At 43.7% G+C, this 19,335-nt stretch overlaps 1 protein-coding gene across 1 annotated transcript in view; it reads right to left on the bottom strand.

Annotated features, from left to right (window-relative positions):
- CCT2 (chaperonin containing TCP1 subunit 2) overlaps positions 1–19,335 on the bottom strand; it is a 284,562-nt gene that overhangs the window by 247,116 nt on the left and 18,111 nt on the right. Inside the window, exons 4-6 of the mRNA XM_085653840.1 lie at positions 16,278–16,389; positions 12,889–12,965; positions 304–416 (exon numbers count right to left, since the gene is read on the bottom strand). Coding sequence (XP_085509966.1) covers positions 304–416; positions 12,889–12,965; positions 16,278–16,389 — 302 coding nt within the window. The remainder of the gene's footprint in view (positions 1–303; positions 417–12,888; positions 12,966–16,277; positions 16,390–19,335) is intronic.

The raw sequence follows: 19,335 nt of genomic DNA, 5'->3' as shown, positions 1-19,335 counted from the left end.
GTACAAGCAACACAGGACTCCAAGACTATGTTACAAGGTCGAAGGACACTCATACACTGTGAGAAGTGTTTTGTGGGGGGGTAACAATTGGAGGTTAAAACGGCCTTCAAACATTGCTTCTATAGTAAAAGACTTGGCATATCTGCAATATGACTGATTGGCAACATTCAAAATTAAGGAACTCAAACTAATTTAGTTATACATTTTTCATTTTTAAATAAACATAGATCTGTGATGCAATACAAAGTTACATTATACATCATAGATTCTGTAGAAAACACTTGGCTTTGCTAAATAATTTACCCATGATCCACAGCCGCTTTCAACAAAGCTTCTCTAGCAGCTTGGGTAGCTTGCCTCCAGCCTGCTATAATAGTCTGAGGGTGAAACTTCTTGGCAATCAGAAGTTCAGCTTCCTATTAAAAAAAACACATTCGAGTAAATGATTAATTATTCATATAATGAATATAATATCGTTAAAAATAATCCAATATTAATCAAAAGTTACAACACAATTTTGAACAGCATGAACAACTTCAAACATCTTGCAGTCAAACACTAACAGGAGGAAAAGCAAGACAGACTATGGAGAACCAAAAGTCAAAGAAGAGCAAACCCAAGCCTTCTCCCGCTTAGTCCACTGAATTTAGAACCACATTTCTAGAGCATAGGACTAATCCCTAACCGCTATTCCTTTTGGAAAACAAATAAAAATGCACCTTTTCGGACTATCTCCCAAAGATTTTCTCCTTTAGAATAATCAGCTGCTAATGCCAATGCCAGTCTATAGGTATTTGGTAACTGAAGGTTTATAGGAGGCCAGATTATACCCAAGCTTGTTATATGTAAAGCACCAGAATGCCCGTGTGGGTAGGACGGCACTCTTTAAATGCAAAAAAGAAATACATGGTTTTACTCTACATACAAAATTAAAGCTACAAAGCAGGTAATGGAAATTGTGATGGTAGAGAGTTGTAGCTAATTTTTTGGGGTCTAAACTGGGCATTTAGATTATGCTACAATTGAATGTCAACCATGCAAGGTTTAGAAAACACCCTGGAGTAAAATGCCACTTGGCACTGCGTAACGTCTGACAGCTTGGAGAGAATAGTCTTTCAATCTGATACATTTCCAAGGAAACCGCATTCAAACTGGTAAGTAAACTTTGACTCCGTACCTGCGTTTTCCAAATGAATAAAAAATATGTAGTTAGGCAGAGAAGGCAGATTTTATTGTCGAATCCTTCAAGGAATTAACCTGCTCATGCATTTGGATTTCATTCTCCTACCCTTTCTCTACTGATGACCAAACTCTCCAACATGGTAATGGCAGATAGGTCAGTAGATAGTTTTTTTGTACAGCACACCTTTCGCCAATGACCTGGACTCTTGGGAGTTGTCTGGCCAGAGAATGGAGCTGGGTAAAGTGTAAGAGATCTGGTTGGATGAAGCATAAAAGAGGTTGGAAGGGAAGTAAAGCAGAGGGGACAGTTCAATCTTTATTAACACAACAAATACTCCCTTGGTGACAATACTGTTCGAGCTTTACTACGAAAAACTATCCTCCTTAGTTCTAGGATATTCCTGGAAATTACAGCACATCTATAGGATCCTCCATAGACATACAACCGACACTGTGGTAAGTATATGAAGGTATTTTTAAGCACACAGAACCAGGTGTCAATATTATTCTCTGTAGGCCCACAATCTCACACACACTGCTAAAATGTCTCAAAGCAAAACCAGGCATTAATATCAGTTTAAGAATAGGTAATTACTGGTAGCTACAGTCTTTCTTAGATTAACATGCTTGAATTATTCCCAGATGTCAGGCCTAGAACCCTCAATAGTCAATGTTGTCATAGCAAAATTCAAGCACAGCAACTGGCACTGAAAACAAATGAGGAAAAACACTTCATATACCATTGTTAGTCCATCTACCTCATTACACGACCAAAGTACATTCAATCACATAGAAGGGCTCAGGGTTCCAATTTTCCTCCATTGAAAATAAAGGCGCCATCTGAGTTCTTAAGTATCTGGGCAAAACTGGCAGGTGAACTCTAATGGAGGTACAACTGTAACTAACTGTACAAGGTTGATCAAATTTCAACTGGATCTATGAACAGACACACAGGGAATGAGGTAATTCTATCTGCACTTATTATTTAGTTAGGTCAAGAGTTTTTTTGTTTGTTAGGGTGCTAAGGATCTGAGATTCAATACCTCTAAATCTCCAATGGAGTCATGAACAAAGATACTATGATCCAGCACACCATAGAAATTATGTACAATACGATTTAATAAATTCCAACAAAAGTTAGTCCAATCAGCAGGTTTCGTTCTAAAATCCTTTATTCAATTTTTCTTCTTTAAAATCTACGTAGCTACCCACCATAAAAGAGAGCATTTGTGATTATTAATTTAAGTCCTGGAAGCTAATAAGTTTCTTATGGACTCTCATAGTGTACCTCATTTTGACACTACAAAAAAAAGCCAGCTTCCTACAGTATCGTTATCATTTTGAATGAATGTTTGTGTGTATTTACTCAGTGCCCTTAATGCCTAAAAGGATCTCTATTTGCCATTGTTTTTGCAGATGAGAAAAAAAATAGCGGCCCTGGTTCTTTTTAGGTCTCGCCTGACCCAGCGCATGCGTTGGTCTGGCAAGACATTTAGTAGGTGGGTTTTGAAAGTGCTACCCACATTTTTGTGCTGGCTACAAGCGTCAGTGCACGATGGCATGCACGCGCACAGCTGCTCCCTGCATTCCCCCCTCCCTTTTCGACCAGCCATCTGCCTTTCCTGCGCCAGCCTTCAGCACCATCTCCGCCCCCCCCGCTGCTGCGCGCGCATCCCTAGCATGCTTTACCGCATCATCGCGATCACTTTCGCTTGCAGAGTGATCGCTATGACTTTCGCTTTTACGGCCGCGCGGCCAATGCTTGTTGTCTTAGACTTTTGTTAACTACTAGAAAAGGAACAACCCTTGCCAAGACCCTGTCAACCAAACCGCATTCCAAATGAGCGGCGAGAGCACTTCCTCAGAAATGCAATGGTTTAGGACTGGTCGTCCCAAATTGTATGAAAGAAGCCATTGAAAAAGCATTGAACTTTTTGTCATGAGACCAGTTATCAGAGGAAGAGTTGGCATTCTAAAAACACATTAAAACGTTATTTTAAAAAACACTCGAATTCAAACATATTTTAGAAGTTTTCCAAATAAAGTTCGAGACTACTACATTTACATTTGCTGTCTAAAGCGTGCATGTTGTGAGTGTGTTTTGCTTCAAAGCGCTCAACATACATTAGAGAGGATATGTTAATCCAAAACGCTCCCTCACCTATCAGCTTAAACGCCCTGAAAAATCTGCAAGAACCAACACAACACATTGACGACAGCCTGTAAAAGAAGAGAGAAATTGTGGTGACATTAAAATGCAAAGATATCCAGTACAACAGGGAGAAATACTTCAGAAAGTCTCATCCCTGTGTCACGGTTTCTCCCAGTAGGAAGCTAAATTACTAATGACGTATGCTTATTGGGTCAGTCTTCCTTCCTTCTATGTTACAGAGAGTGCATAGTACACATTAACTAGATGGACGGTTGGCAACGGTGTATGTCCTTGGTCAGTCCCTCTCTTATCAAAATGCACGCCCCCCCACACATTTTAGCCAATTTGCCCTGAAGCTCGATGCTGGTCCCACCCACTAAGCCGCAGGAGAAAGCTCTCCCGGTAAACTCACATCCTCTGAATTTTCACACCCGATTGGTAGCTGGGGCCTGTCTAACACCCTCAGCGGGAGGGGGTCGGGAATTAACTAGAAGCCACTGGAGAGTGTAATTACTAGTGCGGAGGAGTTTAAAACCTGGTGCCCTGCATTGTGCTGCACGTAGCCCACATCAATCGTCATTTACATTGAAACTAGTATAACTTTCACTCTGTTCGGATGTAGCGGACATCGAAGATAGCATGCTTTTCAGCTAGTAATCCTCCGGGGTATTTGTGAGAAAGTGCCATCTTTCTTGCATGGTATGCCCCCACTTTTTGCTAAATTGCTGAATGTACTTTGATTGAGTGTACCCTGGGTTCCTGCCAATCAGGTGCCCAGGGCCTATGTTCCTTCCTTAAACCACACAAAACTCCAAATTGGCAAACCCTAGCCACATGTCAGCCCCTGGTAAATGGTATCCTAGGTACCCAGGGCCTTGTGGCCAGGGAAGGCCTCTAAGGGCTGCAGCACTCATTGTGCCACCCTCAGAGGCCCTGTACCCTTACACACACACACACACACACACTGCCTTGCAGGCTGAGTGTCTGGGTGCAGGACAAAACAAAGAGTCGACATGGCACACATCTGTGTGCCATGCCCATCACCTACACTGCCAAGGCATGTGTCAGTCACGCCTCTGGCTGGGTGCCTTACGCCTATGGTGTGGGCACAGGAGAAGGAGCCCTGTGCCCCTACAGTACACGGGTCCATCCCTGGGCACTGTAAGTGCAGTGCTGCCATTTAAGAGTACATGGTGCTGAGAGCTCGTCAAACACGAGCTCCACAGCACCATAATGGCAACATTGAAGACTGGGAAGTTTGGTATCAAACTTCTCAGCACATTAAACCCACACTGATGCCAGTGTGGGATTTAATGTACTAAGCACCCCAGAGGGCATCTTAGAGATGCCCCCTCACAGCTAACCAACAATCCACGTCTGCTCTGAGGCTGCCCAGGCTGCCACACAGCAGACACGTTGCTGGACCCCTGGGTGGGAGAGCCCCTGCTCTCCCGGGCCTGCAACAATGCACATCCTGGGTGAGGTGAGAAATCTCCTCCCCCAGGATGAGCAAAGGGAAGCTTCAAAGGCATACCGCCATTTGCAGTTTCCCCAGGCCACTGCAACCCCCCACTCTGGCGGGAAGCTTGGCCGGAAACACCATACAAGGACAGGGGATGTGCCAGCCTGCCCACCCCACCCCTCAGGTGGGGGAGGCGAGGTGAAACACATCTCCGGGCTCTCGCAATCTTGAAGATGGGAGGCCCTACCCCATCAGGATTAGGCTACTGCCCCCCTCCCACAGGAGAGAGGCAGGATAGGGGGGTGTACCCACCCCAGGACAGGGACCCATTGGTCCCTGGCCTTCACCTACCTGTAACGCCCCTAAATTTAGTATTTAGGGGCACCCTGAACCTTCCTCCCTTAGATTCCAGACAGAAAACTACAAGAAGAGCAAGAAGAACAAGGACCTGCCCTGCAGCTGCTAAAAAGAGAAGACACCAACTGCTTTGGCCCCAGCCCTACCGGCCTGTCGACTCTCGAACCTGCACCAGCGCGGCATCTCTCGTGGCCAGCAACCTCACCAACCCCGGAGGACCTGGCTACCTTTTGGCTCTAAGCCCCTGGGACTCCCATGAGTAGAGGCTCTACTCAGAAACCTATCTCTAACCCCTGGCAGCAGCCCGGAACCGCGAACCCAGCACACTCTGCACCAGCCAAGCCTGGCCAGTGCCGGAGTGAACAAAGACCCTGAGGACGACCCCACGGCGACTGTGACCCCGAGTCCGGCACCCAAGGACCCACCTCGACATCCCGGAAGAAGCCTGCAGCCTCAGAACAGAGTGCCACCCCAACCGCGATCAACAAGAGGGTAAGATTCTGACATCAAAAGGCACCCCTGCACCCGGCGCCCTGCGGCCCCCTGTGCCCAATCCCGGGGTACCCACCTAACCTACAACTACCCAACTTACCTCTCGAAGTGGTGGTGGCATCTGAAGCATCCTCGTCCCCGAGCTTGCAGCCTTTTTCCAAACCGGAACATTCCCATTGACTTCCATTGAGCGCCCGAGGGCTCAAAAGCACCCTGCACCCAGCCGCCCGAGTGGCCCTGGCAGTGCACTCTCAACCCTAACCTACGACCCCACTTGCCCTGAGTAAGTGACCAGGAGCCCAGGAGCCCAGCTCCCACAGCCGCGTGGCTTGCCAGACAGCAGCCACCAACCAAGGCCCCCCTATCTCTCATAGGATAACATTGGGCCTAACTCTCTCTGCACCCGGCCGTCCTGAAACCGCTGAGGGTGAACCAACTGTACCTACCTGACACTGGGGGACCCCTGAGTCTATGCCCGGAATTTCAACTCTGCCAGTCGAGTACTTACCCTTAAACCGCTAACTTCATTTTCCTCATAGGGTAACATTGACTGGCTTTTTCTTGAAAAATCTTCTAAGTGTGAACTTTTCAAAACTGCAAATATTCACTAAAAATCAGCCAAGTGACAAAAACGAATTTACTCACCTGCTCCTAGGTGAGCTCCCAGTGCTGGATCTTGGTGCCCAGCCCTGACTCTGAAAAGTGCCCACAACTATACTTACCTCTAACCCATTTTTCTCCCATAGGAAACCATTGTCTGCTTTTCTGTGAAATTTCTTCTAAGTGTCTACTTTTGCAAATTTGAAATATTCTTCTAAAATCGTACCATTTCTGCAAACGAAATTACTTACCTGTTTTTGATAAGGACCCCAGTCCTGGGTCTAGGTACCCAGTCCTGGATTACTAAAGTAACGATAAAGTACTCTACCTGCAATTTGAATTTCTTGCCATAGAGATCCATTGAATGTTTTCTTTGAAATATTTTCTAAGTGCTAACTTTTGAAATAGCTAAATATTATTTAAAAATCATTACAGTTATTAAGTCGACTTTCATCACTTGATTCTGAATACTAACCCAGGGCTGGATCTAGGAGCCAGACCTGGAATTCCAAAAGTAATCTGAAAAGTAATTTATTACAAATAAACTGAATTTACCATTGAGCTCAATGCATTGTTATGTTTAGGAAATAGGATTGTTTATTGCAACCAACTGTGACCGTTTACAAAAATTTATTGCTTAAGGCAAAAGTATTTATATTCAACCTCTCATTCTGAGAAAGTATATTTTTATCCCCTTTGTGGTTCTAAAAATAAAACAAGCATATATTTTATATATATAAACCATTGGCCTAGAGTTCAGTTATTGAGTGTGTGAAACCATTTGCTGACTGAGTGTGTACAATAAATGCTTTACACTGTCCTCTGGTAATGCCTTACTGCTCGACCAAGCTACCACTTTTGAGAGTAAGGTCATACCTAACTTTGACCTCTATCAGCCTCTGGGGGACTGTGGACTCTGTATACCCTGTACCTATTAGGGAACAGTATATAAGAGCCACTTTCTCACAGTATTGTGAAGGCAATGCATTGCGCCCCGTCCCTTTTGTGAGTGGAAACCCTTTTCATCTTTCAGTCCATGAGTGCGGATTGTAATTTAAAAACCATCCCTGTAGGGGTTAATCATAACGTGTGTCTTGCCACTTCTGGAGCGGAAATCGGGTTGCCATCTCCACGGCATGTTTTGTTCAGTGCCAGTAATAACAAGCATTGGCATAGCCAATAGGTATCGCCTTTGGAACCTTTTAAGTGTTTAGCTATGCAACAGTTGTTGTTGCACCGAGAATATTGTGCTGCGTAACTAAATACTTAGACGGTCCCAAAAGCGAGACCTATTGGCTATGCCAATGCTTGTTATTGGGAGGTACTCGTTCTACTGCAGGGTTTAAAAGACATTTCTTTATTGGATTTTGATATTGCTATGTTTTTGGAGGTGAAATTTTTTATACCATAGTAAACCCTACTGCATGACCATATTGAGCTATATCTAGGACCCAGCCATCCAATGCTTTATTTTGCCATGCAGGTTAAAATTCCTTTATGTTCCCTTCCAGAGGCATGGATGCCGACAGTCAGGACAAACGGAAGTCATGTGTCAGTTCCTGTTTTGGACCGTGTTGGCTGAATGGCCTCTTTCTTTCCACTGCTGTTTTCATCCTGATTATTGCCTTTTGTAAGGCGCGATACCCTGTTCCTAAGAGTAGTAACCATGCCTGTAGTGACAAAAGGATCTGGAAACCCCTGAATTAAAATAACACAAGCTATACGGTTACGTCAAGTAGTAAGGGTAAGGCTGCTTTTTCGACAGGATTTGTAATGATTTAGCAGTGTCAGTTTTAATGGTCTGTAAAGCTTTATCCTCATGTTTGTCAGAGAGATCAAAGGGTATATCAATTCTCAACTGCGCCTCCAGGAGGATAGAGGTACTTCAAAGCCAACCAGTTCTTCTTAAAATGGCTTGTTGCCATTTGTCAGCAATATTGAAAGCATCCAATGAGGTGTCAATGGGACAGATGATATTTCACATTCTCTTACAATACATTTTGCTTGCTCACTGCAGTCTTCTTGCAGTTTGAGATATATTGCTATGTCAAAGTGCCAGAGTTGCTTCTGCAGTAGAAATCTGAACAGCTGTTGCTGACAAAACACCGATTCTTTTGTTAATAACGTGCAGTCTCTTACCCTCTTTAGTTGGAACTATACATGGTATTGCTGGATTATGCAACCTTTGTGCTGCTGCCGAGATGACAAAGTCAGTCCTGACTGGGTTGAGCAAACATGACTGAGTTGTGTACATAATGTTATGTTTCTTCTCCAGTCTTGAGAGGAGTGAAGCCTTTGCCACGATTTCTCATACAGGCCCTCTTCCTACAGAAGAGGGCCAAGTAATGGAATGGTTTTGATGGATATAGTACTCACGCCTTTAAAATCAAATTAAAAACAGAGTTTGGTTTTTTTAACAGATGGTTATAGGTAGGTTACATTTCTGGGCTGCTCTATCCACTGGCATGTGAAAGCTCGACATGTCATCTGGTGGAGAGCCCCTTGGGCCCCGAGCTTGGTTGTTCCTCCAGAACCTAATCCTCCTAATCAATATCTTGCATATCTCCTCGAGAGGTTTCTGAATCATCACCTTTCCCTTATCTGCATGTCATGACTTTGCACATCTGAAGGGGTGCTCTGCATTGCTCTAGAGTAGGTTGCGTCAAAAGATCTGGATGTGGAGTAAGGTCTTAGAGAGTGCCCAAGATGAAGGTTACAGCAGTGTTGGTGATGTTTTATAAAAATCCTGCATCTTTTGCTTCATTGACTATATAAAGGGCGTGGATATCAGAGTTCATGAGTGAAGGTTACAGACCTATTTTCATTTCAGGCACAATTTAGCAGATATTAGCACAGGGGCCACAATCGGATTTGTAATTTATTATATTCATTATAAATCCTACATAAAATTGGAGTAAAATATTCCATAAATAACCTAGATGCAGCAAGCAGAAACCTGTCCAATGGGAATAGGCAACCCTATGCCATAGACTAAAATTATCATGCAGACAAACCACACACCTGAGTTCCCACAGGAACCCGACCACTTCAAGCCGTTAGAGTCACTTATCGCAGCTACAACCCTTTGTAAACTTATTGCCACATTATATTGTGACACACAGGGGCACTACACATGCAAGACTGCCTAAACAGGGCAGAATGACATGCAGACTTGGAACTTCCTCTAACGTGAGAATTGTTTATGTATTGCTGCGTTCAAAAGGGCAAACACTTACCAAGCAGTAGGTTAAAACAAATTTCAGATTCATTCAGAGAGTATACCAGTCTCTATTAGTGCTATACAAATGGTGACTAAGACCAGACTTGAGATGCAATCAATGTGGGGAGGAAACAGCTGTTTTCTTTCTTCTCACATGGGAGTGAGCAAAAATCCTGAAATACTGGTTACAAGTGATGGAAACATAACAAAAAGATGAAAGACGTCCTAATACAGATAACGCAGCAAATTGTGCTATTCTGTTGGATACAAACTGTAAAGTCATAGGTTGAGCGCTTCTTCTGGCAAAAAGGATGGTAGTCCAACTCAGTTATTATATGGCCTCCCCTACTGTAGTGAGCCACTGTAACTATAAATAATTACTACTCTCAGAAGCCTGAAGGCAAAAGGAGATATGGGCACCTCTCCAGAACCACCTGTTAAAAAGTGTTGAGAATGAACATAAGCATTCAGAAGTGCAAACATGGTCTTGTATAATTATTGTAACATACATTGTATTAAGCCAAGATGGTAAGAAAAGTGGGAGTGGCATCAGTTGTAGTCTATCTACTATAATGTTTTATAAAGTTTGTGTCTAAATATAAAATGAAAAAAATAAAAAAAGGTGGCCTATACTTTGTGATGCCCTACTATGCTATTGTTCATCCTGAAAGTTTGGCTAGTCCCACATTATCAAAGTTTGCACTGTGATAAATACATAGCATAGTTATGCAGACTTCTGTGAACAGCTGATTTTTAATTTACAGAGAACCATAACAAATAAAACAAGCATTTGTAATGTAATAGGTCTCGCATTTGCGAGAGTTTAAGCAACTGGCATTGTTAAATGCCTTTTATTTATGTTTTAAAAAACAACACAAATAAAAGGCATTGTCATTTACAATGCCAATAGCTCAAACTCTCGTAAATGTGAGACCTATTGCATTGCAAATGCTTGTTATTGTGTTTCTCTTACATATGCCCTGGCAGTGCAAACAATAGTAATACTTGTTATGTAGAGGTTTATATCACAATTCAGCCATTTCTAGGAGCTGCAACTATCATCTCTTACTGTAACTTATTTGAGAGTTATATATGGCGCTAGCTAGACCCAAAGGTATCAGAGCGCTTTAAAACAGTAAATGTTCACATCAATGATAACAAATCTTTACCCAAGGCCTCCTTTTCCCTCCCTAGTTGCTGTGGTCATTAAGCAGCGCACTAGACGAAAAATATAAAAGGTTAATTTCAGGTACTATTTCTAGGTTCGAAGCCAGTTCCTTGGGTTGACAATTTGGATGGGCAGTGGGCGGGGCTTGGTATCAGCTATGCGGCTTGCGCCTACTATCCCCTGAGCAGCCGGATGTAAAGGTCCAGACCACAGCCCCCGGGCCTTTTAACATTATCAGCGCCGTCGTACACTAGAATGTGACTAAACAGCCCCAATTGTGATAAGTGCAAGGGTTGGATCGCCATGCAAAGCTATTCTCTTTAATAAGGACCACATGAAAGGGAGTGCGCGGCGGGGTTGGACGCGAGTCAGACATCTGGTTGAGATTTCTGCCTGCAGGAATGCTAGTGATGCAGATACGGAGATCTAAAACACATTACGCCCATTAACCTAATAATGGAGATTAACAAGGCAATTTACAGGAAGCAGTGGCTGCGCTCATGAAAAGAAAGGGCGCTATCAGTTTAACGAGGTGCGTGTCTCTGGTAACCTGTGGAGTTCACCCTCCTCGAGGGGTATCACACCGCGGGCAGCCATCTTCCTGCTTTGTCCTCGGATGATGTGGTGTGTGTCGGAAAGCGCGGCCAGCAGCGCAACACTGAAACTAACTAAGGGGGAGGAAAAGTGAAAGTGTGCCATGTGCGCGCTGTGTTCACGCGGGGACAGGAGATGTGCACGCATACGAAGTGCACATCTCCTGTTCCCGCGTGCCACCTCCTGTCTCCCTTCGGCAGAGAAACCGGCGACTATAGGTCTCACCAAGGCGAGCAACGCATACGCTGCATCCCTAGGCGAGACCTAAAAAGGAAGACATTCTACACAGATTGGAGCACAAAGTCTAATCAGACAGGCAATTTAGGATTTTGGAGGCAGTATCCCCCTCCCCCTCCCCCATTTAAAGACCTTCCAGGGCTGACCTTGTGGCATGGCCTGGGAGTCGCCGAGTTCTGGGCTTAGAGAGATTGGTATGAAACTTGATACAACATGTAAAAATACCAGTTGCATTCAAATGTTCATTGTTTTGCAATATTTACAATGGAAAACCGTACAAACTTATAGGCATGGATTTTTCATAGCGAAAGGGAAAGTGTGTTCACAATTGTACTAACATGTTGAAATGTTTATCGATACTCTAGTACTCCTGCTGCTCTGTAAGAATCTTGTGACAAAGCCAGTAGGCCTTGCATTTTAGAACTGCATAGCACAGGTTATAACGTGGGCAAATATTGGAGTATTGTGGTTCTAGTAGTTAGGGGCAGCTCACACACAAAACATTAAAAAGGGGGCTCAGACCTGTGTGTCCCGGTCTGCTTACAAGGAGTCAGTTGATTTCTGAGACACCTCTTTAGTGTGCACCCCCTGTAGCTTGTGAGACCCTTAAATGGTTTTTCACCACTGGTTTTTCAATTTTCCATTGTGTACGCATTTTTAACGCTATTCACAGCATGTATTAAAGTATTTCCTATTTTAAAAGAAAAAGCACTGAGGACATTGATTTATCGCATACTATTTGTTACAAGGCTGAGTTTGAGATTCTAGCCGGAGATGGCTCTGCCCGGTTATCCTTGAAAGTTAATTACTAAAATAATTACTTGACCCCGGTCTGAGGGTTTGCAGGACAACAGAGGCAAAGACCCCAGTAGGCACAACTGCCACCATGCAACTTCAGACTGTCCTGAACTCTCGGACTCAAATGTGGTACATATATTTACTACCACTAAAAAAAGTTTTTTTAATTCTTTTTTTTAACTTTCTTGTTCCTAGAAGCTGGAAAGATGAAGACAGTAGCTGATTAAAAACAATTGTGAATGGCATTCTTACAAAACAAGCTTTCCTGCACACCACATTTTTTCCTCAATTTTTCCAAAAACAATCAGCATTTTGCTGCATTTTAGTCACCTTCCCTGTTCCTCCAGGGGAATCCCTAAACCCTGGATCGATTTAGAACCCCCAGTATGTGCCGGGGGGGATTCAGGAGGTCCAGATTTTGGCTGGATTCCTTTTGTGGTAGAAAGGGTATGAAGCTGTGAGGACACAGTAGCCAAACTTCAAAAGAAAAACCTCTGGGGAAAGGCAAGGGGTTTGAGATTCTGCAGCAAAGGAATTCATTAGCTATCAAACCTGTAGAACGTGGCAGTCTTGAAGTGTCATTACTAACAATCAAAATGCACAAAATAGCATGCTAGGCTTGTTACCCTTAAAAGTTCAGCTGCCAGAACAGTCACAGATGTTGTTCCATCTCCAACTTCATCATCTTGGACCTTGGAGATGTCTAAAAATGTAATACATCAATACATTAAGTGTGCATTGTAATATTTCTTATTACCGGATACATAAGCACAAAACAAAAAACATTCAGGACATATAATAGGATATTCCTATTACTTAGGTTCACTACCTATTCAGTCACCTAGCTGCAGGACCAAAAGCTGTGAATAGCTGAAGTGCTGTTTCAGTGAGCCAACTAGCTGATCACCCAATCAAATGCCAAACTCCTCCTAAACACCACACAGTTCTGGCTGGAACAACCACCCAAAAAGAAAGTAGGCTGGTGAGCATTCATAAAGGAATACCGGTACCATAGTTACAGGTAACAGAGTTATTTTCCATAGTCTCCCATCCAGATTTTTGTATTACTTCTTTGGCATATGTAACGAAGATGAGAATGCAGAGGTGAGGTTAACCATTTTACCTGGAGGTGCCATGAAAATTTAAATTTGAAAGACAACCAATTTTAAATGGAGGAAAAACTAAATTAAACTACATCCATCGACAAGTACTAAAGCAAAGAAAAAAAACTGCCATAAATCTAATGCAGTCAGCGTGATTCCCTTCCTGGAGTGGTGTCTGTGTATGCTTTTTAGGTAACGGAACACAAAGCACTATAAAAAGGGGCTTAGAAATCCTGACCAGTAGCCCTCAAATCCTTGTCAAAATGTAGCAAAGGCCAACTCCCTAGCTTAGCCCTTTTTAAATCATACAACACACCTGTATTTCGGTGAACTGTTCTAGAAGAAATGGGCAAACGTAACATGACGGATTGAAAGAAACCTTTTTGTGGTCTAAACGCTAAACATTCAATAATCAGTATCACAGTTGCATGGCTTGAGATGTGCTGAGACTGAAAAATAAGAGTAAGCATCCTTAGGCCCTACTCTCGAGTACTGTACATTTCAACCATTAGCAGGCACATCACTTACTGCACTGGTGATATCAGATAGGCACAGTGAATAAGTATTCATTCTTGGGATGCTGAAAGTTACTTCTGCAACTTCAGCCCCACCCCCTCATATCTGCTACAGCCCTCAATACTGTGACTAAGCAATACACCCATCCAGAGGCTCAGCCTGTTGCCCCAGGCCCCCTCCCTCCTATGCACCCCACTGTTTCCTAACGATACCCTAAGGGGTCTGGCATCTGGGGTTCTGACAACTTCTGTATCATAATTTAGGGAATGGTTGGTTGAGCATTAGATTGTGCTTAAGTAATCCCTTGAGGGTGTGACGCCCACCCCTCACAATATGATTAATCAAATATTGCCAGAAAATTGGGATATTTACATACTAATCAAGTAATGCTAGCTCATATATTTTGAAAAAGCTTCTTCTATAGAAGTATTAGTCATCAGAAGTTTTAGATTAGAACCCCAAATGACAGTAAATAACAGTGATTTGATGGTGTTTATTTTGGGTTCTTTGCAACCGAGAAATAATAGCCTCCTGTCATTTCGGTATTTGGTATATATTGGTTCTTTATAACAAGTCTATGTCTGTTGTGCTCCCCTAAAACATCCACCACTAGTCTTGAGGTGGTTGCTTCTACCTCATTGGCTCAATGTCGGAGCTTGATGGTGGTTGTGTGGAAGTTGGTGGTAAAGTGGTCGATGGTTTCTATTGGTAAATGCAATATTTTTTTAGCTAAGGGGTATACATATCCAATTTGGTAGCCCAGCTGGTCACTTCAAAATATTTAGCTTTTCTCCTTATGAGATCTTCTTCATACTCATTTACAACTTTTCTAAGAATCGCATAATTTGTTTTGAGTTACTTCTCCCCAGTTGTCTTTGAGATTTTCTTGGTAAGTTACAACAACTTCACTCATTTTTCAATTTCTGTATCACAGCTGGCCATTCAGAAGGGTCTTTCGCCACCTTATTATCATGCCTGATGTAGCCTTCCTCAGGCTTGAGCCGATGCAGGAAGTGTACTGGCAAAGCAGAGTTTCGCTAACATTGAACCCAGCGCAATAAACCTGCATCACTGCATCTCATCTTAACCCTTCTATTTTTGGAAGCTTTGCCCAAGAGGCACGGTCTGACAGTTTAATCAGATTATCAGTGATAGGGTGCCATTTGGACCCCACCCAAACACAATATTTTACTATTACTCTGTATGTGGAGGCCATATGCATGAAGTCAGCTTCTGTCTCGCTAGTTGATACAGGCACATCAGTTACAAGGTAAAATACAATACCCACTAATGCAGCTTTTCATCATATAGCTATCAATGGCAGAAACTGCAACACCTTTTGATTCTCTGACCAATGACCTTAAGCTAAAGCGGTCACGATACTGTGGCGACCTTTCTGAGATGCACTGAAACAACCAGACCATAGGTGTTATATCGAATCATGATTTGAAATGCTGCCATTTAAATAGTCTGAATACAGAAAACTTACTCAGCAGGAGAATATTTTGGATTTGCACAGGGTGAGGCTACATTACTGTAATCCAGTTCACTATACACAGAATGTGAAAGGATCGACAACAATACGAAAGGCATTGTGAGCGACTTCTTTTAGGTAACGTCCTTAATTCTGAACATTCTTTCGAAAATGCATCAAGCTTAGACACAAAACATACAAGGAAGCACTATAAAGCAATATCAACCATTCGCTCCTGGGTTGAAAGAAGATCTTATTAGTAAGTGGACTACACGTTTAGGAGCAAGAATCATCACAGCACAAACCCTCTAACACATATGACAGGCAAAGAGCTCTCCCTTTCTATAGTTAGGAACAGAATATTGCAATCAACAATTGCCTAGAACAATGGCCTGCCTACAAGAAGCATGTTGGATACAAAACTGAGCTTCGATAGAATCTGAATGCACTTGCTAATATTTGACAAGGATACCCTACAGTGCACTAAATAAAAAATCTTGGATCACGCAAGAATAATATCCCTACAACTGCACACTGGCATTGTGAGGCACACTTGAGACTACTCAAACATTCTTGAATCCAGGTTTACATTCACATTTAATCAATCATCTCAATTGCAGAGATTATTCTAATGAGAAAGCCAGAAACGTTCTTCAAAAAAGTAAATGAATAAAACTGAGAAAGCATCACTGCATGTTAAGAACCTTGCACTGAGTGCCTACCACATGAGAGATCAGGTTCTGGGACTTTATAGTAAATAAATTACACATGTATGTATCTAAACGCACAAGTATGTATATGCAACTATGAGTCAACTTGTACTTAGGGAATATATTCCTGCTATATGGTTACATGTAGCACTATACAAGCTAGTAGGCTTCGAAAAATGAAGTCTTTTGACTGAGCCTTTCCTACAACTTACCAACTAGTACTTGTGCAGCTGGGTTGTCTATTCCAATGGCTTTCAAAATGGTGGCGCCATCATTAGTTACCGTCACAGAGCTGTCTCTTCCACCGCTTATAAGAATTTTGTCCTGTCGAAAAGAAACAAATACAAAGTAATAGAAAGTCATTTAACTCATCAAATATTCAGTATTATAATTAAGTGCTCAGGTGGGCTTGCTTATACAGCTGGTCTTTACAAGACTGCGGGCTCTGCAGCAGCAATATTTAAAGGCCAGACTATCACCATTCATTCGTTCTTGTATTTTTAAAACCCATTTCAACATTGTAGGGAGCGGTCTCTGTATATACCATACCAAAGTAAGGTATAGTGTGCACAGAGTCCAGGGGATCCCACAGAGGTATAGAAAAAGCTACATTAGATAATCACCAACAGCTCTCTTTCTGGTAGTGTGGTCGAGAATTTAGGCTTATCAGGAGGAAGCATTAAGTATTTATTGTATTCATTCAATCAAGGCTGATGGCGCGCACACACTCCGAGACCGAATCCAGACCAACTGGGTAAGTGTAGAAAAGGTATACTTATGTTTTATTTCTAGAACCAAGCAGGACTTGGCACAGGTAAGTGAAATATACTCTCAAATGCAAGACTTTATAAGGAAATGCAGTTGTGGTTGAATCTGCAATCGTTACCGGTTTGTATTTGCTTTCAAAACAGTTTATAATACAGTGAGATTATTTTTGGATTACATCATCTCTCTGGGTGATATGCCTAGATATCACACCATGGATCTTACAATACAAATGTAAGAAAGACACTTCTTGATTTAAAGCACAGTTACTTTTCTACCATACAAAACACAAGTCAACAGACATTTTTAGGAACAAAAACTCGTAACGTGGGTTCCTATAGGAAAGAGTGTTAACAGTTTACAGGTAAGTAAACAACCTGCAAGTATGACTTTTGGAGGTTAGGACCAAGGTTCCCCAAGGTCCAGTTAGATACTAAAATTGAACCACCAGCGGAAAAGGGGCGGCGGGGTGCAGAGTGCAGGAGCCCAATCTTAGCCAATAGGGCTAAGGGGGCCTTAAGTCAGGGGCTGCTTACGAGCAGGCCACTCGGGTGTGAGACCAAGGTTCCTGGGGTTAAAATCAGCACTGTAGGAGCCAACAATCAGCACAGGAGCTGCACCACCAGTGGCACAGAGGCGGCCGGATGCAGAGTGCCAAAACGACGTTGGGGACCCAGCGGTTTTCAATGGAGATCTCCGGTTCGAAGAAAAGTCTGCAGAATTGGACAGGGAGGCTTCCTGGAGGTGGCGATCATCAGGAGAGGCAAGTTGGATTCTTGGGGGATGCCTTGACACCGTTGGTTGGGCCCCCCAAGGCCGTGGGGAGTCCGGTGCAGGGGTGTCTTTTGGCGTCAGGTCTTCTTAAAAGCTCCGGTAAGGGGAGGGTGCGGGGGGGGGGGGGGCTTTCAGGTTGATGCTGCAGGCATTGGCTTGAGGTCGGGATCACCAGATTCCAGGTCAGGATCACCAGGGAGACTTCTTTTGGTGTTGGGCCATCAGGTGCAGAGTGGTGAAGAACTGCAGAGTCGCCTGGGTCAGGGTTCCATGTTGGAGTCTTTGTTGAGCAAATCCGGTGCTCACAGGAAACAGTCTTTAAGGTGAGTGCAGGGCAGGTCCTCCAGGCTGCTGGACATGCCGGGGTTTCCGCTGCAGGCAGGAGTGGGGACAGACCGGTAGTGCTGGGGTCAAAGCAGTAAGTGTCGTCTTCCTGGGTCAGCATGGCTCTTCGGTCCTTCTTTCTTCCTCAAATATGAGGAGGCAAAGTTCAGGGTTGTCCCCAAAATACTAAATTTAGGGGCGTTACAGGGGTGTGCAGGTTGGGTCAATAGGTCCCTTACCTGGGGAGTACACCACCTATTATGTCACCCTCCAGTGGGAGGGGGGCATGAGCCTCTCCCTAATTGGCTGGCTCCCCTCATATTCAAGATGGAGGGGACCGAGATGGGTGCTTCACCTCGCCTCCACCACCTGGAAGGGGGGGGGGGGGGTTGGCAAAGGTGGGCACACTTCTCCTCCTAACTTGGTTTTCCTACAGATTCTTCTGCTTACAGTGCGGGTCAGAACCAGTGGGAGACAATTGCTGGGGGCAGCAAAAGGCAGGGACAGCTTACAAAGGCACTTTGTGGACCAAGCCCATTCTGGGGGAGGAGGCATGACACCTCCGCCCAGGATGGGCTTGGTTTCTGGACACAGATCGGAGGCCCTCTACCCAGGGGTCCAGAAACCCATCTGGTGGTGGCAAATGGCGGGCAGCCATTCATGAACACCACCAGGGCTGGTCGTTTTTCAGGGGGAATCTACAAGATGCCCTCTGAGTGCATTTTACATTAAATCCCACACTGGCATCAGTGTGGGTTTATTGTGCCAAGACGTTTGATACCAAACTTGCCAGTTTTCAGTAAAGCCATTATGGAGCTGTGGAGTTCGTAATGACCAACTTGCAGACCACAAACTCCTTATGGCTTTACTGCACTTACAAGGTCTAAGAATGGACTTGGACGCCTCTGGCCATTTGGATTAGAGGTGATCCCTTGATCCTAGGCCTCAATTGGTCTCCGGAGTGGACGGATAAAAAATCTCCCTCTATGCCGACGATATCTTACTTTATCTTGCCCGACCCAGCTTTTCGATACATAGGGTACTTCATATTTTCGCTCTTTTCCAAAAATATTCCGGGTATACTATCAACCGGGACGAATCCTGGTCTACGCCCTAAGTGGCAAACACCCAACACTCCCCTTGGGCTGCGAGGCCCGGATAGTTGAGGACGGATTTCGATACCTTGGCATATACATTACTAAAGACGCCGAAGTCTTTCATTCGGAAAACCTCATCTCCCCCTTTCAGCGTTTCCATGCTGATGTTCAACACTGGAAGTCCTTACCCCTAACACTCCTGGGACGGGCTGCTCTCTATAAAATGTTAGCTCTTCCGCGTTTTCATTATGCCTTACACAACACGCCATTTTTAGTCCCACCTCAATATTTTCTATCCATTGACGCCAAG

Source organism: Triturus cristatus, chromosome 4_1 (genome assembly GCF_964204655.1).
Source record: "Triturus cristatus chromosome 4_1, aTriCri1.1, whole genome shotgun sequence".
NCBI lineage: Eukaryota > Metazoa > Chordata > Amphibia > Caudata > Salamandridae > Triturus > Triturus cristatus.
This window is presented reverse-complemented; position numbering and strand designations above follow the sequence as displayed.